The sequence below is a fragment of the Pangasianodon hypophthalmus genome, chromosome 26 (genome assembly GCF_027358585.1).
Source record: "Pangasianodon hypophthalmus isolate fPanHyp1 chromosome 26, fPanHyp1.pri, whole genome shotgun sequence".
NCBI classification, from domain to species: Eukaryota; Metazoa; Chordata; class Actinopteri; order Siluriformes; family Pangasiidae; genus Pangasianodon; species Pangasianodon hypophthalmus.
Window position 1 is genome coordinate 6390954 of NC_069735.1, and position 27289 is coordinate 6418242.

Sequence of the window (27289 nt, forward strand, 5' to 3'; positions counted from 1 at the left end):
TGGCGTAGTTTTGTAAGACAAAACTGCCAGTAGATTAACGCTTCCATGCTCAACAACACGGGCTTTTAGAGTAAAGGATCAGGGAAGGAAATGTTGAGCCACGACACGCTATTTTCCAGGTGAAATAAGACATTTTACAGAACTTTGGAATAAAAAGTAAGCCATGCCAGCATAAGACTTCATGCTGTAGTTTTAAAGAGAAATGTTACTTACCTAAGACAAAGAAGCAGCCAGTGGCGATGCCTGCCAGTAGTCTGTGGGTCATGTTTTTGTTTTGCACAGTTAATAATGCACGCGCAGAGATGAAGCTGTTGGCAGCAGTGACAGCAGTAAACACGTCCCGGAGTCACGCGCTGCTCCCGGTAGCCCAGAGAAGCGTGCAGTCTTTAACTGATCTTTAACAGAGTGCTGTTCGCCTGCTGTGAGATCTTACACTCTCGAGCTCTTGGCTTTTGTTTGTTTCAGATGGAAAAACACACGAGCTCTCTACCCAGCAGTGCTGCTCGTTCATGCGCCTCAATATCAACACCGGGAATGTTCCAGTCATGTGAGTCAGGCGAGTCGCCCAGAGCGGTCACGTGGCCACGCCGCCACGAGCAACTTTTCCTCTTTAACGCGTTAATAAAACACAGTTAAACCACTAAAAACGCATGCGTATCATTACCAAATATTATACACAGAGCAATCCAGTTCAAGCTTTTACAACCACCTCGGATTGCTCGATGATTATAGAGTTGTGCTCACTGTATACACCTACAAATGATTATTTCCAGGAAACGCTTTGGGCACATACGTCATTCTGCGCAAACTGTGCGTAACCCTGAGGGCCTTCAACGCGCCTGTACTGCGCTCCTCATGCGCTGCTCCATATCATCCAGAAACTGTACTTCCACACACAGCAGCAAGTTTAAACGCTGATCATAGAGGGTTAGGTCCAAAACTGCATGCTGACATGCTGAGTAATGTGGCGAAAGAAGGGCTATAGTTGATCTGTATGATGGAAATGCTAAATCAGGATTTCTCTAATTACATTTTGACTAGTATCTATGACGTCATGTTTACAACTGAGTTGTATAGAAGCTCAGATTCAAAATATTTGCATGTCCTTACTGACTATTTGAAACCTCAGTTGTAGCTATCCACAACTGAATCATTACTAGTCATAAAGGAAATAAGAGTTACTTCTGATTAGTCATCATTCCAATGAAAGATGTCTTAACTTCTTCATGATTACATACATTAAATGGCCAATGGTATGTGGACACCTGATCATCACACCCAAATGTGGTTCTTCCTCAAACTGTTACCACAAAGTGGAAGCACACAATTGTATAGAATGTCTTTGTATGCTGCAACATTGCAGTTTCCCATCACTGGAACAAAGAGGCCCAACCCTGTTCCAGCATGACAATACCCCTGTGCACAAAGCGAGCTCCATGAAGACATGATTTGCCAAAGTTGGAGTGGAAGAACTCGAGTGTCCTGCACAGACCCCTGACATCAACCCCGCTGAACATCTTTGGGATGAACTGGAACACCGACTGCGACCCAGGCCTCCTCGCTCTACATCAGTGACTGACCTCACTAATGCGGCTGAACGAACACAAATCCCCACAGACACTCTCCAAAATCTAGTGGAAAGCACTGATTCCATAGGAAAGTAGCACCAACCACCAACTTCTTAAACTATTTTAATGACAGACAGTGGTGTTAAACACTATTGTTTCATTTTCTTCACTCACCCATCAGTTTAAAAACATGTATGATACATTACAAAATGATTAAGCATTTGTCTCCACTCCACAAAATGGAGTCACTATTTAGAAGCTGCTTGCTTTAAAAGGTTCGGCGCTTCCGCCCCACTACTAGAAATGCAACTAATTATTACTAGTTATTATAACAGCAAAAAGGGGACTAAATCTGGACTGAGATGTTCAACAGGCACAAATGGGTGTGATGGTGAGGGTAAACAAACTTTTGACAATATGTATAGTCATAAAGGAAATAAGAGGTTAATCTACTTTAGTTCTGATTAGTCTTCATTCCAATTGAAGATATCTTCAGCTCATCATGATTAAATATATCTTAAATATTTTAGATATCCAACACTGTGATATTACAAGAAATGATGGCTATCTAGAATGTATTGTTAGACGGCTTCTATTTCAGTGATCAATCTATATTCAGTGATCAAGCTAACAATACAAAATGCAGATTTCTGTAACAAGCTGTCACTTCATGTTGATTCAAACACTTGACCTTGATTCTTTTCTTGAGCAGTCCTTAACTAAATGACATTCCAACAGATTGCATATTGATGAGCTCTTTCATGATTGTGGCATTTTCTTTTCAAGAAAGTGAAAATTCGTACTAGCCAAAGGTGTTCAGGCAGTAGGCAGTTGACTTCACACCCCTACACCTAATCGACTAAATAGTACAGCAGCTAAAGGTTTACGATTTTAACATCTTGTTTAGCAATGTGGTGTTTTGGATATGTCCAGTGAGTAGTGAAAATTAGCACCACTGGTCAGTCCAGTTCACATTCATTACACTTATCCCTCATTGGCATTTCTGCTCATCGCCTCCTCATATTGCCAGTCATATGACAGACTGTGTGTCACATGTTTTAAAGAAGTGTGATGTTATCACTTGGTTTTGACTAAACCAATCTGGTTAAACCTTGGTTTTCCTGCCATACTAATCAAACACTTTAATACTGCACTGATCTGTTAAAAGTCAGAACCTGTATCTACAGGAGAGCAACTAGTGTGTAAGTGTTAAGTCAGAAATGCTCAAGCTGACCATTTCACAGCTGCTTGAGATATCCAACACTTTCCTTTGTTTTACCATCAACCACTTCTCCTTCTGGCCAATGACAGTCTGTTTCTTCAACAAATTATTGAGTAATTCAGTATGGGGATGGGGGATTCAGTCTGGACAAAACAAGAGCCTGGTTTGAGAGAGGAGCACAAGTGCAACTGGATATACAGATTTCTTCAACACACACCCAGAGACAATAAAAGCACTGCTGAGACACATCCAACAGTCAGGATCCAGATTCGAGCCCCAGCTGTGGTATGTGCCATCTAGATATGGGAATCCCTGAAGATGCAATCGGTCACATTTTTACCAGGGTGGAAGGAATCCAGCATGCTTTAAATATTAACATTCTCCTATTAAGCATCTGGTGCATCTAGGTGATTAAGAGTTAAAAATATGTGGCTTCTTGGTCATCAGAGATGGTGGGTCTTGGTTTCACATATTCTTAGCTTTATGTAAATAAAATTAATTAAATGCAAAGAATGAGTAGCAAAACAAAAGACACTTCCTAAGCAGATGGTGGTGTTTGATGCCACATCTGGAGTGACAATATTCTAATTAAACAAAGAATACAGCCTCATAATCTACAAAATGTCAGGAGCCAGAGATGTTGGTCAGAATATTTTTAGTGGTGAATTAGAAGAAAAAAAAAATCTAGCACACAGATATCCACACACAACACACACACACACACACACACACACACACACACACTCACACACTCACATACACACTAATGTGCTTTGTTGAGTCTTAAAAAAAAACATACATTTTTTCACTCATTTTAGCCTTTTTCAGTGTGTGAAACCTAGAGAACATGTCATAGAATCCAATCTTGCTGTATGTGTCTGTGTGTTAGTGAAGCTTTTGCAAGTAAAATGCTTGGTTTATCAACATTTCATAGCCTGAGTGAAATTTCTCAAAAACCCTGATGCTAACACAGCCTGCTGCTATTCATAACTGAACACACTCTCCATTCTCTAGCAAAATCTGACAAGTCAGCAGCCAGAACAGCTAAAAAAATTGAACTAAACTATGAGCGCATGTGAGAGACATCAAAAGAGAAGACTGACCACAAAAAGCAAAACTAAAAAAACAACAAAAAAAACAAACAAAAAAAAAGCAAGAAGAAAACAAAGTGCTTGTTTGTGGAAATCATCAGCTGATCATTCTCCTCGTGCGATCCTCCTAACGTCACACTTTAACCCCACCACTTTAAAGTACAGTAAGGCCCCATGCCAACCCTGGTCACTCTACTGGCGGGCATAATCGGGGTCCTCGAAGGTGGTGGGGTACAGGCTGTCCTAGGGCATGCAGCCCGAGTAAAGGGCAGATCTCAGATCAGTGGCTGTGCCTGTGCCTCCGGACTGGATCTCAGGCAACATAATGATACTGGTTGGGGCTCTCCTTGTCTCTCTCCATGTAGTCTCGGTCAATGAGGGACTCGATGCGCTTCTTCAGGTCACCTGGCTGCGAAAGGAAGTGCAAGGGGTGTGAGTGACACAGTAAGGAAGTTCATTCAAGTGTTGCAGTGAAGATTGATTTGATGCTCATCAAGCACAAACCCATTCTTTTTATGCTGCCTAACAATTCCATGATAAAATGACAAAGGATAGATTTAGTAAACATTATAATTCCTCACAAACTAATTTCTTTGAATGACCTGAGAACCTCATTAATATAGCTGGATTGAGTAGTTTCAGATAACTGCATGCTATAGAGTTTTGCCAGAATAGGGCAGATACACCAAGACTTCTGCTGTTGTAGCCCATCCAACTTAAGGTTTGATGTGTTGTACATTCATACAGTTTTTCTTCTTACTGTGGTTGTAAAGAGTGCTTATTTGAGTTACTATATCCTTCCAGGCAGCTCGAACCAATTTGGTCATTTTCCTCTGACCTCTCTAATCAAAAATGCGATTCTACCCACAGAACTGTTGCTTACTGAATGTTTTTTGTTTTTCGCAATATTCTATGTAAACTATAGAGACTGTTGTGTGTGAAAATCCTAGGAGATCAGCAGTTTCTGAAATATACCAACCAGCCCATCTGGCACCAACAACCATGGCATGGATAATGTCACAGAGATCACACCTTTTCTTAATTCTGATGTTTAATGTGAATAACTGCATAAATGAGCAGGTGTACCTATTAAAGTGGACGTTGAGTGTATGTGCAGTGCAGTCATGCTGTGCGAGGCAATGGCAATATACAGCGGGTTCAGAAAGTATTTGGACCTCTTTAGTTTTTGTACACTTTATTGTTACAGATTCATTTAATTTAAAATGGACTACATTTACTTTATGCCCATCCATCTACAAAAAAACAGGGTTTTAGAAATTTTTGCAAATTTATTAAAAATCAAAAATCTCTCATTAAGATAAATATCCAGACCCTTTATGAAGTACTTTGTAGAAGCAACTTTGGCAGTTACAGCTTGGGTGAGTCTCTATAAGCTTTGCAAACCTGGATTTGGGCAATTTCTCCCATTCTTCCTGGCAGATCCTCTCAAACTCAGTCAGACTAGATGGGGAGTGTCTGTGAACTGCCATCTTCAGGTGCCTCCACAGACGTACTACGGGGTTTAAGTCTGGGCTTGTCCTGTCCTGACATACTGAGACTTGTCCTGAAGCCAATCCAGCGTTGTCTGGGCTGTTTGCTTTGGATTGTTGCTGTGTTGAAAGAAGAAGCTTCACTCCAGTCTGAGGTTGTGTGCACTCTGGAGCAGGTTTTCTTCAAGGGCCTCTCCATATTTGGCTGCATTCATCCTTCCCTAGATTCTCACCAGTCTCCTTGTCCCTGCCACCGAACATCATCATGCTTCATCATAGGGGAGGAATCACCAGTTGATTAGCAGCACCTGGTTTTCACCAGATGAGGGAACCTTTTTCCTCATTCTGTCAGAGTCCTTTAAGTGCCAAGTGAGATGGCTGTCCTTCCAGCAGGTTCTCACATCCCTGAGGAGGACCACTGAAGCCCTGTTAGAGTGGCCATTGGGTTCTGGGTCATCTCCCTCACCAAGGCCCTTCTATCCCAGTTACTGAGCTCTAGGAAGAGTCCTTCTATTTCACAATGATGGAGCTCAGTGTGCTCCTTGGAGCATTCTAAGCTTCAGAAATGGCTTCATACCCAAATCTATGTCTCGACTTGGACCTCATGGCTTGGTCTTTGGTCTGTCATGCACTGTGAATTGTGTTTACCTTTCTAAATCATGTCCAATCAATTGAATTTGCCACGAGTGGACTTGAATTTGCCAAGTTCTAGAGACATCTCAGGATAAGCAAAGCAGACAGGATGCACCCAAGTTCAATCTGGAGTTCTTTAGCCAAGGGTCTGAATATCTAGCTAAATGAGCTATTTCAGGTTTTTTTTTTTGGCTTTGTCACTGTGTGTAGATTAATGGGAAAAAGTAAATGTAATCAGTTATAAATTTAATCTATAGCACTACAGTGTCCTACATGTAAACGTGTGGCGAGGGCTGTACCTTCACAGGGAACTTGAGCTGGTTGTAGAGTTCTGACACCAGCAGGTTGTGGCTGAGAGTCTTCCTCATCTTCATGATCCTCACCACTGCGGCATCTATCTGGTACTGCCTGTCCTGGAAGACCCGCTCTGTGGTGCTCACCTGCTCCTCTACCTGAGGAGAAGAAAATACAAGGCAAAAGTGACACTAGGCATCAAAGCAAATAAGACATTCCAAATGTACAATATAACTCCACATGTAAGGAATAACACATGAAGGGGCATGTTGTCATAGTAAAATAATCAGGCTGTTGCAAAGTACTATTGCAAAATCCTACTGCCACCACGCAACTGATTCTTCTCCTATAACTGCACATCCCGAAATGTTTTATACCTCTTATACTATGTACTGTATGTTTGTATGTTTTATCCATTTATAGTTACTTTTAATATGGTAGAAAGTCCCTGAGACATGTTAGTTCCTTTTATCACATAAATTATAGCAGCTATAAACTGTTGTTCCTTCACCAGCCTCTCTAGAGAAACTTAAAGCCCTCTGTCCAGAAAACCTTTGGTTTGGAAAACCCTCTGTGTTGGAAAACTTAAGGTTACAGCTTTACCTCTGACTGTTACAAAGCTCTGACACTCCTTCCAAAAATGCTAAAAAAACATCACAGAAAACATCACCATATCAACAATTACATAAATTTTGTATCTGTTTATGTGTTGCGTCCGACATACAAGTCCCAGTGTAAGTTCTATTACAGCCGCTGTTATAGAAAATTAATCAACACCTGACCAATCAGAAGCGCAAGTTAAGCAGCACTGAGGTTTAAAAGTTAATGTCGCACATGCTCAAATAACAGAGTATTTTTGCCTAAACAAGAAAAGCAGAGGAAAATAAGCGTGGCTGCATTTTAGTCAAGTGGATAAAGAGAACGCTTGTAACATCCATTATAAGCAATTTAGCGAAACACCTGTTGACCAAGCACTAAAAAAAATCTCCAGTCTGCAGTCTTCCAGTGCTATGCTCACAACTCTACTTGTTTCACAGTCTCGTCTACTCGCCTGCAGCAGGTACATCATAACAGAATCATAAACAAAGTTTGTGAAGCTGGGAATATTATAAATAGTCCAACTTATTACCATCTAGATAATCAGTAACTGTACTGATAACATTCCAAACTGATAAACAAAACACAACAGTCATTAAAAACACCATCCATCTGTACTCACGACACATTTTTCTGAAGATATATAGATTTTATAAGGATAAGAAAAACATTATCATTTTACAATCTTATAATAAAGACTAAGATGAAGCCACTGTTTAAACAGAGACTCATCAAATAAGAGGGAGCAAAAAAAAAAAAAAAAAGATCAAAGGACAGTCACAATAATTTGGACTGATAGTGGACAAGTACAGGAAAGACCTACCGTCTCCTTCATCTGAATCTGGTTGATTTTAATACGGAACAGTTTATGTTTGAAGTCATTATTGAAGTTGAAGCGGTCTCCGTCCTCCACGTCTTTCCCTCTGGGATTTTTATTAAGTACTCGAGCTTTCCCACACGCCAGGGACTGCAGTGTGCGTCTCAGCTCACTCTCCTCTGAGGGAACAACGACACAATTTACTGATCTATTAAACAGAAAGTATCACACTACATCCAGGAAAAGTACAATATATACTTAAAGGGTTACATGCTTAAATTGTTACATGTTTACAAGTAATCAAATTGATATTAATTTCAATATTTCTAAGCACAGTTAAATTATGTCTAACTGCTCTTTCTCCTCTGACTGTGTCATAACCACAACCATTTCCTTGCATATGGACTTGCTCATGCTTTGTGTAATCTTCCTGCTGCATCATGCAGCTGTGATGCACAATGAAATTATAAGCCTTACATCATTCTACAATAATGACACATCACTCAGTTCCTGATGCTGCAAAACACAAGTCCAAGAAGCTTTACTGCTGGGATGATGTTCTCTTTGGAGAATGGGGTATTTGAGTTTTCTTAGACATGAAGTAAAATGCCACCAATTGTGCTCTACCTTCACATTATTTTTATTATTATTATTGAAATCTTGAACATTCTAAGACTCTTCATAGTTAGTCATATCAGTATTTGTGTCAAACAAATAATTTCGCTCTGGACGTTCAAACGTGTAAAAGCAAAAAAACAAACCAAAAAAAAAAAAAAGTGAAACATATAGAGTGGAACTTCTGACTGGTAGCACAATCAAATGCTGAGGATTTTCAAAGCAGAACAAAGTGTTAAGCAGAAGGGGAGAAATCCCCATTTTACTAAAAACATTACTCAAAGATTGTTCCTTTATTATATTGAATTACAGGACACGCCCTATTACCCTGACTCCCATTTGTTTCCATTGACAGCATAACATCTCCAGTTGAACTGTAATTTGAGCTTTATAGTCCTATGACTATAAAGACTCTTATAAATCTTTTATACATATATACTTATAAGTCTTTTTTATGCACTGCAAATACAGTACAAGTGCACAAGATTGGCTCTAGAAACAAAACACTTTAAATACAAGCCCTTTAATAAGTGTCACATGAATGCAAATAAAAACGACTTAAATTTTTATGTTGGTAGTTCTATAAATAATATACAAGTAATGAAATGAAAATGTCTTAAACCCACCTGAATGTTATTTTAAACTATTAAAAAATGAATCTATGTAGAATAAGAAATATGTTATTCTTAATGCTTAAGAAATGTCTATGCATCTGCCATCCCAAATAGCAGGGCATAATGTCCATCCCTGATAATTTACCATGAAAAAACATAACCCAGTAATCAAACAACTTTTCTTTACCTATTCCTGTAGCTGTTTGTATCTCCTCTAGCGTAAACTCCTCCCCTTCATTAAACATGAGCAGAACAAGTGTCTGGAATAAAGATACCTGCAGCTCCTTTTTACCCTACAGAGTAAGAAAGCCAGATCAGCATGGTAAACAAACCCACATCCCAAACTGGGATCTAAAACACAGAATCTCAGGTTTTGTGTGTTTTGGTAAAAGTGGTTAAGTTAGAGACTGACCTCCTTAAACTCAGCTTTAAGCACCGCATGGCCCAGTGTGGGCTGCCACTGAAGCTTTCGCCCACTGTGCTTCCCGAGATAGAACGTTTTGAACACCTCCTGAAGTTTTACCATCTAAAGGGACACAGACACACACAGTCCTCTACCAACTCTCATTTACTCAGAACAAATACACACTGCAGACATTTTTAACATATGTTTCAATTGTGAGCACAAAAGCCGATTGTGACGTAGTGTATGGTTAATAAAGACTTTTTGGCACACATGACTTGAACTATCTTATTTCTGTTCACACATAAGCAGGTACAAACCTCAGAGGGCAGATGGACATCCATGGGAGTGTAGGTGGGCCAGTAGCCCATGGTGAGGATGTTGACTGTCAGATCGATGTTGCTGGGTTCACTCTGATTCTGCATGTACTGAGGATGGCAAGACGTGGAAACTATGAGCTCAGTAACCACAACCACATGCTATTGTTCATCTCAACAACAACCAAAAAAAAAGAAAGCTTGATCATGCCACAGATGTTGTGACCACACGTGACATTTGGTCACTGCTCTTAAAGTCCTGACTCAAATAATAGCAGCAGAGGGAACATAAGACCTATTTTATTTATGCACTCTTATAGGTGATGGAAATTCAAGAAAACAGAAGAGTGTTTGGGGAACTGAGAAATGTGACCTTTATGGATTTCTATTTGTCTAGATCAAAAATCTAGGGGAAAAAAACCCAGATACTACACCCACTTCCAATCACGATTTTCCAAATTTTTAAGGAACAAGATGATGGATGGAAATGTTAAGGTGAGGATTAAGATAAGTGTGTACCTGTTTGAATTGGATCATAATGTCTTTGGAAAGTTCCATATCTTTGAACATGCCCTCGAGCTTGCTGGTGAATGCTGCACCACACTCTGCAAGAGAGAATAACCATACATCACATCATGTCTGAGGACCATTAACTCAGTTACAGGCCGCGCCCTATTACTCTGCCTCACATTAGTGTTTCAGTGGAACATCTCCATTTGAACTGTAATTTGAGTATGTAGTTCTTATAAGCTTGGGTCTTTTGTACACACTAAAAATACAAGTCACAAAAATTTCTACAAAGAAATTATTAAAATAAAGAAATGACTAAAATGGCCTGCAAACATCTCTACACCTTTAGACCCATTAAAAATTCCAGGAGCCATAAATATACATGATTATAGCAGGTGAAAGTCCCGATGTCATTCTGCCCTCGCAGATAGCAGAGTTCCACATCATTCTCTGATAATTTACATCTTGGACGTGATATGTTCCAGCAGTGTGGCATGAATCTATAAGATAAACTGAGCTCATCACAGGTGATTGGTTTAAGACTGCACAGGAAGCCCGGCTTCCCCTAAAGTTTCATTAAATTGTGGCAATGAAATGTTTACCAAAGTGTCTGTATTATTCATCAATCTTGGTAGAATTCAATCTTTTAGTGAAATCAAATGATCAGATATCTCACTGCAATATTGTGCTGTTTCATTAACCGTAAACAGCGCAGCCTGTGTGAGAATCTCCTTTGAAACCTCAACACAGCGCTAACAGACACTGAGAGAAATCTGTGTGTCAGTTAGCTTTGTTAGATGTTCACGTACTCACTGTTTTAATGGGATGAAAGATTAATGCTCATTGGACAACAAGCTTGTAACGCAGCATTTTGAGCCACTCCTGGATGCATGGCTTCACTGAGAGTGAATGGAGTGTGGGCAGGTGTTTTTTGAGCAGGAAAAAAAAAACATCTCCACGTTTATCGGGTAGTGCGCTATTTGTTTGTCCTGCCTGGACGAATGGCTTCTCCTTAGGATGATTGGTCCTTATCCTCAAAGAGGCAGAACCTCGTAACCAGCCGCCAATCAGTAAATCGGGAATGAACGTGACTGACACCTCAAACTTTAACATATCTCGCCAGTTGGAATCATTTGGAGCCTGCGGTAGTGGTATAATTTGTAAATATCGTAAATAAACTGTAAGTATAAAGTTCTGTTTGATTATTTGCATTGCTTTCTGAAATTTGTTGTCTAAAAATCTAGCTAGCTGTCACTTCCATCTTCAGCTAGCGGCTTAGATGCCCTTTGGGACGAAATGGCAGACACTGCTAATGTTGACCAGATTTTAGAAAAGTCTTTTGATGCTCATACTTATGAGGAGAAACTTAAAATTAAATTAAGAGTGCAGAACCACACCCATGGTTTTTAATTCAAAAAAGCACAATTTAATGCAAAAAAGGTCCATTTAGTTATCTGGGTATAATAAAACTGATTGGCTGTGTTTATTATTAGTCTTAGATTTCGAATCCCTGTGAATAAGTGATAACGTGTTAGAATGAGTGCATTAATAATAATAAATATCACTCATGTTACATATAATAGAAAGTTGTGCTTCCCCCTATTTTAATACCCACCAGCCGCCACTGGAGCTCATGCATATTTTTACATAACTACCTGAGAAAGTCTATGTGTATACATAAGAATTGTGAATTTTTACAAATTTGACTCAAAATAATCATGATTATTTATCTGAATGAACCACTTGAGTTAATTCAGTTGGTTTGAGTCAGGTGTTGAGTGAATATTTGTTGAGCAAATATAGGAGCAGTTGATATCTGGGCTTCCCTGTGTTAACACTGATCATGGAACACAGAGCTTTTAGGCATATATTTTAGGCACATATTTTTGCTCAGTAAATATGCAACAGCTTGAAAAAAAATCAGCTACTGCTGCACAGAGTGAACAAGCCCTGAGAACCCAGTTAGCGCTGGTGTTAAACCACAGCTGCTCTGATACTTCCTGTTCACAAAGTCATGTGATACTGTGCTTTTTGCTTGTGCTCTGTGTTGGGAAATCGCCCGGTGGACTTTCCGTCCTTAACTACAACTCGGTCAAGGGCATTTCCTTTTCAATTCCCATCTAAACAAATGGGTTTCACTAAGTTCATTATGCCAAAGCAGATACAAAGGGACAGTCTCACCATGCTTGAGTTTGGACAGCATGGATTTCTCGGCATCCACAGAGGCACTTTTACCCACCAGCAAGCGCTTCGCTAGATCTTTTTTGTAGAACGCTTCAAACACGTCTTTACCTGTAGAGAAAATATAAGAGCGCGTTTGGAAGGAATTCTGGAAATTGTACATTTTGGAAACTTCAATCAAAATATGCTAGGGAATAGATTTATATGGAAACAATATATCAAGGGATCAAATGGAGCAGGTAATTTTCTAAATAAACAATTACAGTATTACCGTGGATAAAGCGGAAGATAATCATGATCTTGTCAAGGATTCTCTCCAGCTCCTCTTCTGTGGCCTCTTTGTTACCAGCGCGTAGTTTGGAGTCTACATATTTGGCTGCAGGAAATCACACAAAAGCTATGTGTATTTATCCAATTTGCACAATTACCCTCAGCATGCCTGTTTCACCCTCATGATGCTCATGTTGCCTTGTATAGTCAGGGTGTATTGTCCTGTCCTGTATATTGATTGTATGTGCCTTTGTACCTGTCGTACATTGCTGCACCGTTTGAACCTGACTCGACTGGGTTATCAAATGTCCAAGCATTCCAAAGATACAGAGTGAGACTTTATTTAACAAAACTGCTTATGACTACATAACAATGTGCCTTTCAATGAGTGAAGCAGAGACTTGGCTACAGAAGCAAGTGTGATGTTTTGCAGTAACAGCGCTTGCAAAAGTGTGACACTGAAACCATTCACACACAATCCAGAGGAGATCTGAAACATCAAAAATGTAGAAAGCTATGTGTGGCGGCTACTATAAGTACACCTAATGGATTCTTCTCTATACTCAGATGCTTCAAGCAAAGTTCTAGCAAATCTGGTTATGGCAAAAAGTGAAAAAAGAAAAGTGCATTTAAAGGTTTAATTCCGACTACAGCATAGGAGCATCAATTTAGACATAGAAACTGATTAGCATTATGGCCAATTCATGACAGCAGATATCCAACAACTTGATAAAAGTCTGTTATAAACAGAAAAGCCCGAAAAAGATTTTTCACATTTTCTGGATGTGTGCTAGAAAAATTTTATGGGTTTTTCCAAACTCCCACACACACACATCACATCAAGATTTTCACATACAAGTATCCTTTATTGCAGAACCAAAAGTCCAGAGGTTGGAGTCGGACCTGATCCAGAACCTCCTACCTGGGCGGAGTCTAACCAAAAGTCCAGGGGGTGGAGTCTGTATTCATAACAGCTGCAGTCTCTTTAACAAGTCATCACACAGGCTTATCTCTGCTACTCGGTCTCCCACTTCTCTTGAATCTGTCTTTCTATCAACTTTATTTTCAAATCAACTTTCTTCCCCCCAAAATATTTGTAGGCAACTACATTGGTGATTGGTAATATGTGGCTGTACGTATAATACTGAAGTTATCTAGGTTTTATTGATATATTTGCTGGGCCCAATTCCTTATGGATAATTTAAGAGACTGGTATAATTTAGATTCATTACAATGTCCTTTAACAACACATACTCCAAAAAAAATAGCTCATACATTATATACAAAAAGGGAAAATGAATCAAAAGGTTATAAAGCAAATGAGGGCTATGACTAAAATAAATAGAGAACTGAGTGTTATTACATGCCATATGCTCATTACCACTCTTACCAATAAGCTCTGCTGGTTTGTTGGGTCTCTTGTTAATGAAGCTCTCGAAGGCCTCCTTCATGGCATTGATGAAGCCCTCGTTCCTCTGGAAGCAGCTGTGCGCTACGTTGTCCATTTTATCCTTAAAGTCTAGCAGTTCCTGCACCATGTCCTTGTCTTTTTCAGGAGAGCCAACAATCTCGCCACCAAAGTTCTGCAGGACAAAGACGATACTGCTTGGACAGGGGACAAAATGTACAAGAGCCAGTGGGAGTGCTGCTAAATGATAAATAGGAGAGGCCTCGTAATAGGAGAGGCCTCGTAATGTAAGAGATGGGACTTGTGTGTGTACCTTGATGTACTCTCTCCAGAACTGCAGTAATACAGGCAGACCTCCCTTCACTTTGCTGAAGAGCTGGTAGAGCAGAGTCAGCTCAGTAACACGGTTCTCATCCAACAGTGTACTGAGACCTGAAAGAATTTTACACACATATACACGGTGTCTGACGTTAAAACAAAATCTTTCTTGCTGGTTTTATTTCATGACAAGGTCATCTGTCAGCTCTGGTAGCTGGAATCAGGTATTTGTAGAAAAACTAGCTTACATAGCAATAACTAAAGCATAGTAACATTACTAATGGCTGTAGAGGTGGAGAGTAGCATTGTATTGAGCGCTAATTGCATAGTCTGTTTAATAATAGACATTATCACAACAGTGCATAACAGTGCATGTACAACACTGCTGACATACCCTTCTGTAAAATGGCAGTCATATGTTCACCCAGAAGCTGCTTTTCTACTGCAGAGATCAGGGGCTTCCTGTGAGGGAGAAAATAAGGAGCTTAAAGGAGCTTTTCAAATATTACTTTTGTATTTTCTAATACATTTTGCAAAAATATGTGAATAATTATCTGCCAAAGATTTAAGTTTGTCCTGGTTAAGCTATTACAGTGGTTTTTTTTTTTAAAGCCTTAACTGTATCGCATGAAGTGTGTATTATGAAGGCTGTGCAGAAAATAAGGGGTTTGGGTCTACATTATTTTTCATTTTTTATTTTACATTTCTCTGAGTGGTTTAGTATTCTGAATTTCCATCGTTGTCCAAGTTTAGTACCTCCTCACTTTTCCCAGACATTCATCTCTATATAAGAAGAGTGCTGTTAACACAGGGGTTATGGGTTTATAGAAACTCTTTGCATGAAACGTAGGCTCCGTTTTCAGAAGTGGCAGCTCCTTCCCTAATTAGCATGAGGTCTTTGTGATGGTTTGGGAACCTCTGACTGAGTTAACTCATGTGTGGTGGCCTGTGAAAACCCTTCACATGGTCAAACTTTGTCTTCTGGATTTTCTAGATAAATAGATAGATAGATAGATAGATAGATAGATACTTTTCAATGTAACTCAGAGTTTTCGGATCGAGACGTAGCTCATGACAAGAGTCACAACGACTACAGAAAGTTTTAAGCGAGCTCGACATTCTGTTTAACGTCTCTTTAACATCACTGTGTCAGGGATATTTTGACCCTGATATGACATCTAGTGAATGTCACTTTTAGTCCTCCAGATATACACAAACTATGCAGGTGAGTATGTGAACAATTCTGCTCACGTTGCTGCTGCTTCTGCATACACATGCAGTCATGCGTTGTACAAACCGGCCTTAACTGCTATCTGGACCTGCAGGGGCAGAACTTACTGAGTGCTCTGATCTAGGTAACTGATGACACGATCGTTCTCCTCCTCTAGACGCCGTGCTACATGGTGCAGGTATTCAGGTACCTGAATGAAACCCAAACACACAAAAGCACTTAGTTTAAATGCAAGTAGTACAGAGATATCTTTCATACTGTATATGGGTGTACAACTAAATGTGCACGGGCCTTGTATACAGTGGAAATGTAAGAGCACACACACAAACATGAACCATTTGTCAATCCATTCATGCTTACATCTCTGTCTAACATCAGTCTCTGACCCTCAGCTGCATACAAGCGATCCGTCTCAATCAGAAACCTGTTTTCGAAAGACTCCTTATACACCTACGAAACAAACAATAAAATGCAAAAATATCCTTACCATATAAAGTCATATAAAGTCACTACTACTAAGGCCAGAGAATTTACAGTAATGACTGACAGGACTGCATCATCAGTCTGATGTTATACAACTGTTCTCCCTGTCATTATGCAATTTATTACAAAACTACCAAATCACCTGTAGGTCTGAGAGCATGCCTAGTAAGCTGCGCAGGAGACTCCGATCCACAGTCTCACCATTCCTCTCTCGTTCAATTTGCTCCAAGATTCCCTCTACTGTACGACTCTGGACTGCACCATCACTCACAATGTGCGTGCGAAACAGCTCCAGCCCTGTGTCCCTGCGGCATTACAGCAAAAGAAAGCCGTAATGACAGCATTTCAGATTGGCTTGAAAGGAGAGATTTTGTTTGGTTAACTCACCATATAGAGGGAAGAAGCGAGTTCTGGAGGACGTATGTGCGATCCAGAAAGAGGAAAATGCTACGGATCATGATCTAGAGAAAAAAATATGGCATACAAATTTTAATATACATACAAATAGGTCTTGATAACCATCTGCAACATTGCAAGGATAGACAATGTCCAAAAAAAAATTTACTGATTTTTTTTTTTTTTTTTTAAACAATAACTAATGTTCAAGACAAAATTTAAATCCTGTAAATGATTACTTCCTAATGCTAGCTAGGTAGTGAGATTGAGCACAAGAGTTGGCCAAAGTATCAGGTGATGCACATTATGACTAAGTTTAAAAAAATAAAAAAAATAAATTGTGGCTTAATTTCTCAACTGATTAGCTGATTCATATTCATGTCATTGCCAACGTTCCTCAAAGAATCAGCTAACAAGCTAAGGCATGTTCTTTTTTTCTTACTGTTTGTCTGCAGTGGTCTTGCCAGCATCTGTTCATCCTCTTCAAAAAAGACAGACTGTCCAGAGAGTCTGTAAGAGTGGGTTAAGGTCTTCAGCTTTATAAATACACCCTGTCATCAAAACACCTGTTTCACTGTCGAGCCTATTAGGAGCTGCACAGCAGATGGCAAAGAACTGCAGGTAAGGAAATGCAGGCTAACAGTGAAGAAAGTAGGCTAAAGGAACTTTGTTCATTTTGAAGTATTTCAGACTAGGTAAAGCTTATTCTACTATCAACTGCAAATGTGTAAGACTAGTCTGGGGAAAACCTTTTTCTTTAATTTTTGTTGCCAATTTGATCTCACTCTGCATGAAGGAGGGCTGTTGATGGACATGAGCTTCCACGCTGCACACTCCAAGTTTCAGAGTTAACGATTTCACCTGAGCCGACGAGTCACCCATACGAGTGCAGTTTAAATAGCGTAATTTGATTCAAAGATTTGTCATTTTCCATATTTATTGCACTGATTTATTTATTTTTGGTGCTGACAGTGCATGCTAAAGCATTAAAGCTGGAAATATAATTTGTAGCCTGTGTATGCCTGTTAATTGAAGTGACCTTTGCTGTTTATCAGCATTTAACTGCACTAATAAAATAAAACACCAGTGCACTGAATCAGTTTTTGCTTTAACCATGGAAAGATTACGGTTCTGAATTACTGGTCAACTAGCAAAAATGAATAGTTTTTGCTGAAGCAAGCCGTACTCCATAGCGAGTGTACAGTGGCCGTGGTGATGTGGTGATAGTAGTGGGATGTTGCCCCCTAGTGGAAGAGAAAAGACATGGGGCTTTGGTTTGGAAACACAAACAAGCATTACATGTGGCATCAAAGCAAATATCAGTTTACTACATCAGTATTGAAATACACACACACACAAAACTGCAGTAAAGGATATTCTCTAAACTGGTGGATCTGAGCCCGCACGTGATCTTCACACACTTGCCGGAGTTGTTTGTATAACATGGGCGAGACCTTGTAAGAGCAAAGATTTTCCACAGCCTGAAGAAAAAAAAGAAAGACCATTACAGTTTAGACAGTTCATAAATGTTATACAGTGTCACTCAAGTTTGACCTTGAATGTGTTAACTGACATTTCTGGTGCCAAGAATTGCTGACTGTTACACCACAGTGTGCTGACTGGAATGTTTACTAGATTAGAAAGGACACAACATCCAAGCCAGCCACAAACAACCTGCAAAGTTACACAAGCACATGGGCACAGTACATAAAGCTATGATTAATTCCAGCAGAGGAAGCAGAAGATCGGGAATCTAATTAGGCTCATATCAATACCGCGCACTAGATATTCATTACACAATAAATAGAAATCATTACTGAAAACCAGACTGATTTTATTTCCAGTAAACGGTGCTGCAGCTCTGATGTAACACCACACAAACATTTTTCAAAATATATTTGGCTAAACAAAGCAGAGCAGCTTTCAACACGAATCTGGTCACATTGCACCGTCAAAATTACTTTAATGGAAGGGTTTACAAACTTTTAGTTGCCAGGGCTCCTTTAACTATGAAATAAATTCCATGGACTCCCTCAGTATAGATTTATTTCATGAATACAATTAGTGAAATATTAGGTGCATTATTTAAACATTTACAATAATTTACAGTAATATTTTAGCTGGGCGGCATGCAGGCCGCCTCCTTGCTCCAGGGTCCCCCGTTCGATCTTCAGCTCCAGTTCCTGTTTGTGTGGAGCTCCTGTGTGTTCACCTGAGCTTCCTCAGGGTTCTGGCTATGCTAATTTGCCCCAGGTGTGAATGAGGGTGAATGTGTGTGTTGCCTTGCAATGGACTGGCCTCCCATACAGTCTGTATTCCGGCCTCACGTCCCATGTTTCCAGGATAGACCAGGATAAAGCACTTACTAAAGATGAAGGAATAAAATTCTGGCTATTTATTGGAACTATAGAGCTTTTTAGTCATGAAATTTCCACCAACAGAACAAACACAGGTTCAAGCTGACATGATTTATAGGGTTCTTAGTGAGGTTTGGATTAAACTCATTCCATTCAAGTAACTATTCAAATCAGCTAATAATGAGAAGAACTCAGGAATATATATATAAAAAATGCAGACCCCCTGGTTATGCTTCACACATCCCTGAACCCACTCTGAAAACCACTGCTCCTGATCTGTAAATATTTTATACAACACTGAGACAGTACTAAAGAGCAAAGAGAAGAGGAGAGTAAAGAGCTGATACGATGCATCTACAATTTAAAACAGGCCAATATGAAATATATAGTGGCTTTAGTTTAAAAGGTTGTTTTCCTTTGCTTTATGTTGCTTTATGTTGTGAGAAACGTGTAATTATACATATACACATACGTGCACACACACTACACACACACTACACACACATATACATCGATCAGCCATGACATTATGATCACTGACAGGTGAAGTGAATAATATTGATTATCTCGTTACAATAGCACCTGTCAAGGGTTGAGATATATTAGACAGCAAGTGACAAGTCAGTTCTCGAAGTTGATGTGTTGGAAACAGGAAAAATGGGCAAGCATAAGGATTGGAGAGACTTAGACAGCGGCCTAATTGTGAGGGCTAGACAACTGGGTCAGAGCATCTTTAAAACGGCAGGCCTTGTGGGGTGTTCCCGGTATGCAGTGGTTAGTACCTACCAAAAGTGGTCCAAGGAAGGACAACCGGTGAACCAGTGACAGGGTCATGGGCGCCCAAGGCTCACTGATGCGCGTAGGGAGTGAAGGCTAGCTCGTCTGGTCTGATCCCACAGAAGAGATACTGTAGCACAAATTGCTGAAAAGTTAATGCTGGCTATGATAGAAAGGGGTCAGAACACACAGTGCATCGCAGCTTGCTGCGTATGGGGCTGCGTAACCACAGACCTGTCAGAGTGCCCATGCTGACCCCTGTCCACCGCCAAAAGTGCCTACAATGGACAGGTGAGCATCAGAACTGGACCACGGAGCAATGGAAGAAGGTGGCCTGGTCCGATAAATCACATTTTCTTTTATATCATGTGGAAGGCTGGGTGCATGTGCATCATTTACCTGGGGAAGAGATGGCACCAGGATGCACTATGGGAAGAACGCAAGCTGGCGGAGGAAGTGTGATGCTCTGTGAAATATTCTGCTGGGATATAATGCGCCCTGCCACACTGTAAAAATTGTTCAGGAATGGTTCAAGGAACATGACTAAGAGTTCAAGGTGTTGACTTGGCCTCCAAATTCCCCAGATCTCAATCCAATCGAACATCTGTGGGATGTGCTGGCCATCAAGTCCGATCCATGGAGGTCCCAGCTTGCAACTTACAGGACTTAAAGGATCTGCTGTCAACATCTTTGTGCCAGATACCACAGCACACCTTCAGGGAGCTAGTGGAGTCCATGCCTCGACAGGTCAGGGCTGTTTTGGCAGCAAAAGGGGGACCAACACAATATTAGGCAGGTGGTCATAATGTTATGGCTGATCGGTGTATATACACACATATATACATACATATATATATAAAACTTTGAGTATAATACATAACGAAACTGGCATCCTTATTTTTGATGACTCTTTCAAATAAAAGGTGAGTAATAATATTAATGACTAACAGACTAAGATTAGTTTATAAGGCTGTAAGTGTTATAAAAGCTAATTTAAGGTCAGGTTATTACGGTTTTAAAGGTCTATGACCATATGAGCTGACGTCTGGATTATATTTCAATATTCCCAAGTGTCATAACAGAAAAGTGTTCCCCTTATCGTCCAAAAATCTCAAGGTCAAATCCTGATGATCCGTGGCCAGGAGCCAAGGGAGCAAACCTGGCTGTGCTCCCTGGGTGGGAAAGGTGGCATATTCTCACTCCCCTGTCAATCACAGCAACACTAGCCAATCGTAGGCATCTGTGAGCTCATGTATGCAGAAGTGGGTAGATAGCCGTCATATGATAGGGGAGATCAGGCTGTTGGGAGGGCCTAAACCCAGTCTACCCTGTGCACAAAGCAAGGTCCATGAAGACATGGTTTGCCAAAGTTGGAGTGGAAGGTCTCAAGTGGCCCTGATCTCAACCCCACTGAACACCTTTAAAAACACTGGAGCACTGATTGCACCCCAGACCTCCTCACCAACATCAGTGCCTAATCTCACTAATGCTCTTGTAGCTGAATGAGCACAAACCCCCACAGCCACGCTCCAAAATCTATCGTCCCAGAAGAGTGGAGGTTATTATAACAGCAAAGAGGGAACTAAGTGTGGAATGGGATGTTCAACAAGCACATATAGGTGTGATGGACAGGCTCGCATACTTTTGGCCATATAGTGTAAAGTATGACGCTGTTAGTATAAGGCATTTGTAGTTGTCATTATAATGGAGAATTTAATCAGCCTAAGGGATCATGCTCTTTGATCTCAGTGAAGACAAAATACCAAATAAATTTAAGGCCTCCATTACATTACATTCTGTGGAAGTATGTGAAAAGCTAGGATGGATGCAAACTCTAGTATCTCCTCCACTGGACGTTTGATACGAATGAGAAAAATAGTGACACTTGGCCTGGCTTCTATTTAATCACCATGATTTTTCTTTCATCATGAAATGCCATATTTGCCATATCACCCACTCTGATATGATTTTTAAGGCCAAAAAATTTTGTATGTATGCAGAATGGCTAGCATTTAATCAAATGTTCATTTAATTTTTTCTAATTTCACAGAAAATCTAACAGATTTGGTTTTTACATCTGTTGTTATGTTGTTTAATATCACTTATTCTATATTTTAAAACGAGCGCACAAAGATCTGTTGAAAAGGAGATATTAAATCCTTTTATACCACGGTGCGCTTAAATGCTTAAATCTGATTGGTCAGGAGGTGAGCAGTACGCGTGCTGTGTATAAAAGCGTGGCTCGGACAGTAGCTCCGGCTGTAACATGAATGACAGGTTAATATTAATACGCTCGTTCTAGTACATTATTGTTTCTACAGAAACAGCTCATACACAGAAACTTACTATAATCTAGAACTAATAATAAGCAGATTTTTTTTTTAAAATGTGGTGTTATTTAACAAAGTAAAACATATAATTGTTGATGTTCTGGTGATTTTGTTAGGAGACATTTAATTAACATTTATCAAAGGAGTTTTGGCTGTAAGCGCACGTGTGTGTGTGTGTGTGTGTGTGAGTGTGAGTGTGAGAGAGAAAGAGAGAGAGAGAGAGAGAGAGGCAGAGGCAGAAAGAAAGAGAGAGACTGTTTATTGCAGTTATAATGTAGGTGAGAAAGTGAGAACACAAACTAATTTGTCTCTGCTGTTCCACAATATTAAATCTAACTATAAACCTTTAAAATGTGTGTCGTGTTATTCATTAATAAATTAAACATTGTAAATGTTGCCAAATCACTGCAGTATGCGTGGAATAAAACACTCCAGACTGTGCAGGTATATGAAAATTATACACTTCAGCAGTGTGCATTATTTTCATATAAAAGGTCTGGAGTTTGTTTTTCCTTATTTATCACATCAGTGTTGGTGGAGTTATTTTTATTTTGGAGGGATTACCAGATGTAAAATCTGTGCATATAAAACTCAGCATGCAAACCAGGAGAAGTGAGACTTGTCTGATCATGTGATATGACAAGTTTCTGGTACATTTTGCTCAGCTAAGCTCAGGCTCATACCAGTGCAGGACTAATCTCCAACCAACTGGATATAAAGCTCACACAAATCTCCTCACTCTGAGGCTGTGGTTGCTCGGACGTTCCTCCCGTATCTGTGTTTCGCTTGAAAAGAGTTCTCCTTGTGGTGCCTCTGAGCCGTGCGTTCTTTACCTGATAAAGCTCCTCCAAGTTGTATTTGATTGATGTGCTGTTCTGGATAGCACCAACGGCATCACGCAACTTCAGCCATGTGTCCTCGGTGTAGGTTTCCGTCAGCGTGGGTCTTTCTGTACAACACAACACACACTTCAGATGTAAACACAGAAAGGTGCCAAGTCTCCATTCCATACTACAACTTACAGGTGCGTGGAGGAAAGTCCTGAAAGAGATTATTTATAGATTCGGAATGCACACAAAATCTGATTTTATTACTCTGAACATATTTGGTGATAATCAAGACAACGATCCTTTTACAGTTCAGTACCAAGTCATACATAAGGTAAAGTTATTAACTAGTAATCTTACTGATTATTTGAAACATTTTAAACAATTAGAGTTACGTGCAAACCATTAGCCAAGACAAAGAAATGTATTTGATACCAACAAGAGTTCACTGATGTTCCTTCATCAAACTGTATGTGTTAAATAGGTAAATGTGGGGTGGGAGTTTATGTCATCATGATTCTTTCATACCTCATTGAGTTACGTTTGGGGGATATGATAAAAACATTATATCACAATGTGTCAGGACGTTTCTAAGATATACATCACAATATATAGAACTCCTAATAAATTCTTGCGTTTACAATTAAGCTTTTAAAAATACATTTATTTATTGCCTACAAAATTAAATTAACACTGAAAAGGAAAAAAATACATTTTACAATTTAAGATTCAAAGAGTAGAAAATGATCAAATCAGCTGCTTGTTGTTTAAAAAAAAAAAAAAAAGCCACGAAAATGTTAGGAAAAAAGACGTTATATTACAGACGATATCTGAAAAAAGTGTACTGTAACATTTTATCATGATATCGATATTATATTGTCATATCACCCTGCCCTTAGCTGTAATAATCATCCAATATTTTATTCATTTCTTGGCTTTGATCAATTGGCCCAATCTTTGCCAACTCTTTCCTTTTCTCTTAACTCTTCCCTTCCTTTTCTCTTAACTCTTCCCTTCCTTTGAAGAAACAGATGCGTCTACCTTTAATTTCACCCAGAAGCCATGTGCGGGTTCAACCTTCTTCACTTAACTCTAAACCTAATTTGTCCTTTGTGTAGATTAATAAAAGATTTGTTTTTGATAAATAAGATAAAATACAACAGGGTGATGTGATCCGTTACCATTTTCCTATAACAGCATGGCCCGAAGCGTGTTGTTCCTCTTATACCATAGCGATTTTTCACAATTAATGATTACAAATTTAAATTTATTAATGAAAGACACATCACGCTTTTTAACTACTTATGGTTAAATCTAATGTTGTGTAACGTCCAAAATGTTGGTAAATGAGACTTTTTAGCTGTACTCATGTTCGACACGTGAATCGAAGAGCTGAATGTGCGTTGTGACGACGTCACATGACGCGTCTTGGCCCAAATGTGCAGAAAACCTACGTTCATTTAAAAATTACAAGCTTCTCCGAATATCGTGGAGTTTGCTCGACTTTGCGTTAATTTCTGTGATCGCAAATTTGTGAAATCCTGAAGGGACTGTCTTCTGTCCTCTGTGAAGACTCTCCTGTGGTGGAAAACCTACTGTTACAAAGCGCTGACACTGGAGACTCCTTCCATAAATAAAGTTAAATAAAGTCTCCTCACAGGAAACTTCATCATATTTCAGTTTTTTCTTTTAAACAACATGATATTTACTTATTTATTTATTCTTATAAGAGCATCCCCTGTGAAGGAGCTGTTATTATAGAAACGAGAAGGTATTAGGACAAGCGAATGAATACAAGTCTGGGATTTGTGTTAGAGTAGGAACTACTGTCAGAGCTGCTGTTAGAGAAAACTAATCAACACCTTCTGACCAATCAGAGACCACGTTCACAGCTGTGTTATGACAATATGTACTGAATATAGACCATTACACGTTTTACATGTCATATTACAGAAAGAACACTACATGTGACTGTGTATTTTAATAGCTTTTTATATCATCATACCAAGCTGCTGGGTTACTCTGAGAGCTGATCATTTCTAAACAAACAAACAAACATCCCTTAGATGTAGGTGTATTTTGTATAAGCTGAGGATTTACAGTGTAAAGACTCTCTGAGTGCCAGAATTGTCATTTCGATCAGATTGCATTACTGGTGTCTTCCTGTAAACTTAGCTTAGCAGGGCAGCTAGCAGGAAAGCATGTGATGTGTTTACCTTTGAAGTTTTTAATCACCAGTTTCTTGGACGTGCTGGATTTGGAGCTCGGGGTTTTAGTCACTCCGTTACTGTTCTCAACCAGAGCCGAGAAACCGGCGCTCTTGCTCTGTCCGGACTCCTCTGCCATCATTCACAGCCAACTTTTTGTTCTTTTGCTGGCTAAAGCGAGCCGTCGCTGTTGTGTTTTCCCCCTGAAATGAACGCCTTCTTCAGCCCTTCAGCGACCCGCCCTGCAAACACTCCAGCGTGTTTCTAACTTTCAGCGCTCGAAGCCCTTAATGACAAGAGCTGAAGCCGAGAGGAACTACAGCTGAAGTTAGCCAGCTAGCTGAGTTAGCACGGCAGCTAGCTAACTGCGTCAAAACAAACCTGTAAACAGTGTAAATAATTACAAACAGTCGCCTGTCGCAAACGGCCAACCCTTATGTAGCGTTCTGGCTTAATATCTGACCCAAAGAGCACACAGTGTCGAGGCAAAAGTGCACAATGTTCATAGTTAACGGCTAATTTTCCCCCCCAAACACCACAACAAAATGGCCCGTATATCAGGCAGGGTTGCCAAGTCTGCACAAAAGATTCCTCATTTCCAAATCCTATCCATCATGCAACATAGACTGTGATGTTTAAACCTTAACGTCATGTTATACAGCATAAATATGCAGTAATTCAAACACTCAGATGATATAATAAGTGCTTTTAAATGGTCTTGTGAGCTATTAGTAAGAAATAAAACACTCCAAACTGTGTGCTTATACAAAAATAGCATGTGTGATGCGCACCCAATAAAGTGTATCTTTTCTGTATAACAACACAGTCTGGAGTGTTTTATTCCCCTTGTACCGCAGTCTTTTGCCAACAATTACAATGTTGAAGTCATTAATGAATGACTTGTTTCACATTTTAACAGTCTATAGTTAGATTTAATGTTGTGGAACATCAGAGAGACATCCAAGTTAGTTCCTGTTATCACTTACGTTATAGCTGCGATAAACAGTCGCGTGAAAAATAAACCCCACATGTGCATTATTACTGTATAACAGCACGGTCTGGAGTGTGTTACTCCTTACACAAGGACCAATCAGATTTGAGAATTCAGCCACGCTGTGGTGTAAGTGAGCAATATCACACAAGCAAGAGCTCTGTTGTACTGAATATCAGCACGGCTCTGATTCGGCTGTAAGCACAAACAGCATTATTACAAACAAGAGATTAATATTGAGTAACTGAAATTTCAGACACAGTGTGGCCTGTTCATTTGTTTATTTTTACTCAATGAAAATAGTTCCCAAAGACTCCACAGCTGGTTAGAGCGTTAATTGTTGCCATGCCAACACACAGACTGATTGACAGCCCGTAGTAAGTGTAGTAACCCAATACTGCTAGAAAAAAAATCCACATTATGTAAAATAGTAAACTACCCCAGGACGGGTCCCTGGAGGACTAGTGGTTAGGTTTTGGTGCTCTCACCACCGCCGCAGCCCGGGTTCGATTCCCGGCCAGGCAACTAACCCCGGCACACGACAGTGCACTCCCAGTGCCCGTCCCAGAAAAGCCATCCGGCGTAAAAACTGTGCCAAATCAAATGTGCGGATGTACCAATGATCCGCTGTGGCAAAACCTAACGGGAGCAGCCGAAAGAACAACAACAGTAAATGACCCCAGGACCCCATGTAAACTGAATCCCTTCCAAATAGGGCTATAGCTGCTTATTCAATGCATTTTTTTTAGACAATCCCTTACTGACTCCATTAATATATAAAATGCCACTTCTGAAAGATTAGCTTCAGCTAGCTTTAACTGGAGAACAATTGTAAAATATATTAAATTGTTGTAGATACTCTGTGCCCTCCAGACACCTTCTGTCATTTTTGTATGTTTATTTCTTGCGAAATGAAAGAGAGAAAATGTGCAGCGATGGCTAAAATAATTAAAAAAAAACTTTACAAGCTAGCAACACTTCTTGCTCGCCACTTTTTCCTGATATTCTGACGTTATTTATTTAATTCCGTTTCACAAATAACCCACATCTCTATTCTTTTCACACCACTAGTGGAAACCCTGCGACTGTCTAACATAAACCTGCCCTCTAAATACCTAATGCTGTAAATCAGTGGAGCTGGCAACCTGGCGCATTCCCTTCTGAGACAAGTGCATGCTGGGAAATGTCCTCGATGTGCTTTGTTTACTGAGGGACACAGCTATCAGCTGATTACTAACTACACAGACCATTAATATCACGGAAAATTATTTATTAATGATACAAAAGTTTAGTAAAAGTGTTCATATATCTAAAGTAACAACAACTACAACAGTAATAATAA

General features: G+C 39.7%; 2 protein-coding genes across 3 annotated transcripts in view; both read right to left on the bottom strand.

Moving 5' to 3' along the window:
- Positions 1-747, bottom strand: part of lamp1a (lysosomal associated membrane protein 1a) — a 12909-nt gene extending 12162 nt beyond the window's left edge. The window contains exon 1 of the mRNA XM_026932227.3: positions 214-747. Coding sequence (XP_026788028.1) covers positions 214-265 — 52 coding nt within the window. The 5' untranslated portion in view covers positions 266-747. The remainder of the gene's footprint in view (positions 1-213) is intronic.
- A 2681-nt stretch (positions 748-3428) lies between these two features.
- Positions 3429-25531, bottom strand: cul4a (cullin 4A). Of its 2 annotated transcripts, XM_053229681.1 has the most exons (20): positions 24966-25531; positions 22756-22871; positions 17835-17939; positions 16901-16969; positions 16450-16523; positions 16205-16367; positions 15940-16029; positions 15687-15769; positions 14743-14810; positions 14344-14462; positions 14013-14205; positions 12624-12728; positions 12353-12463; positions 10181-10266; positions 9665-9772; positions 9354-9467; positions 9129-9234; positions 7715-7891; positions 6304-6452; positions 3429-4290 (listed from the first exon to the last, which is right to left on the bottom strand). In XM_053229681.1, the coding sequence occupies exons 1-20, from the start codon at positions 25096-25098 to the stop codon at positions 4195-4197; spliced, it is 2265 nt and encodes a 754-aa protein (XP_053085656.1). In that variant the 5' UTR covers positions 25099-25531; the 3' UTR covers positions 3429-4194. The 2 variants fall into 2 exon arrangements, with proteins under 2 accessions (XP_053085656.1, XP_053085657.1); XM_053229682.1 differs by lacking the exons at positions 22756-22871; positions 24966-25531 and adding an exon at positions 19602-20386.
- Positions 25532-27289: the final 1758 nt, after the last annotated feature.

Bases quoted from the DNA above. Each gene is read 5' to 3' on its own strand.
- cul4a (XM_053229681.1), bottom strand. From the start codon at position 25,098: ATGATGGCAGAGGAGTCCGGACAGAGCAAGAGCGCCGGTTTCTCGGCT. The intron at 17,940-22,755 runs GTAAAGAACGCA...TTTTTTCTTCAG, and splicing joins ACTTGGAGGAGCTTTATCAG to GCTGTGGAAAATCTTTGCTC. The intron at 16,368-16,449 runs GTGAGTTAACCA...GTAATGCCGCAG, and splicing joins TCGCTTCTTCCCTCTATATG to GGACACAGGGCTGGAGCTGT.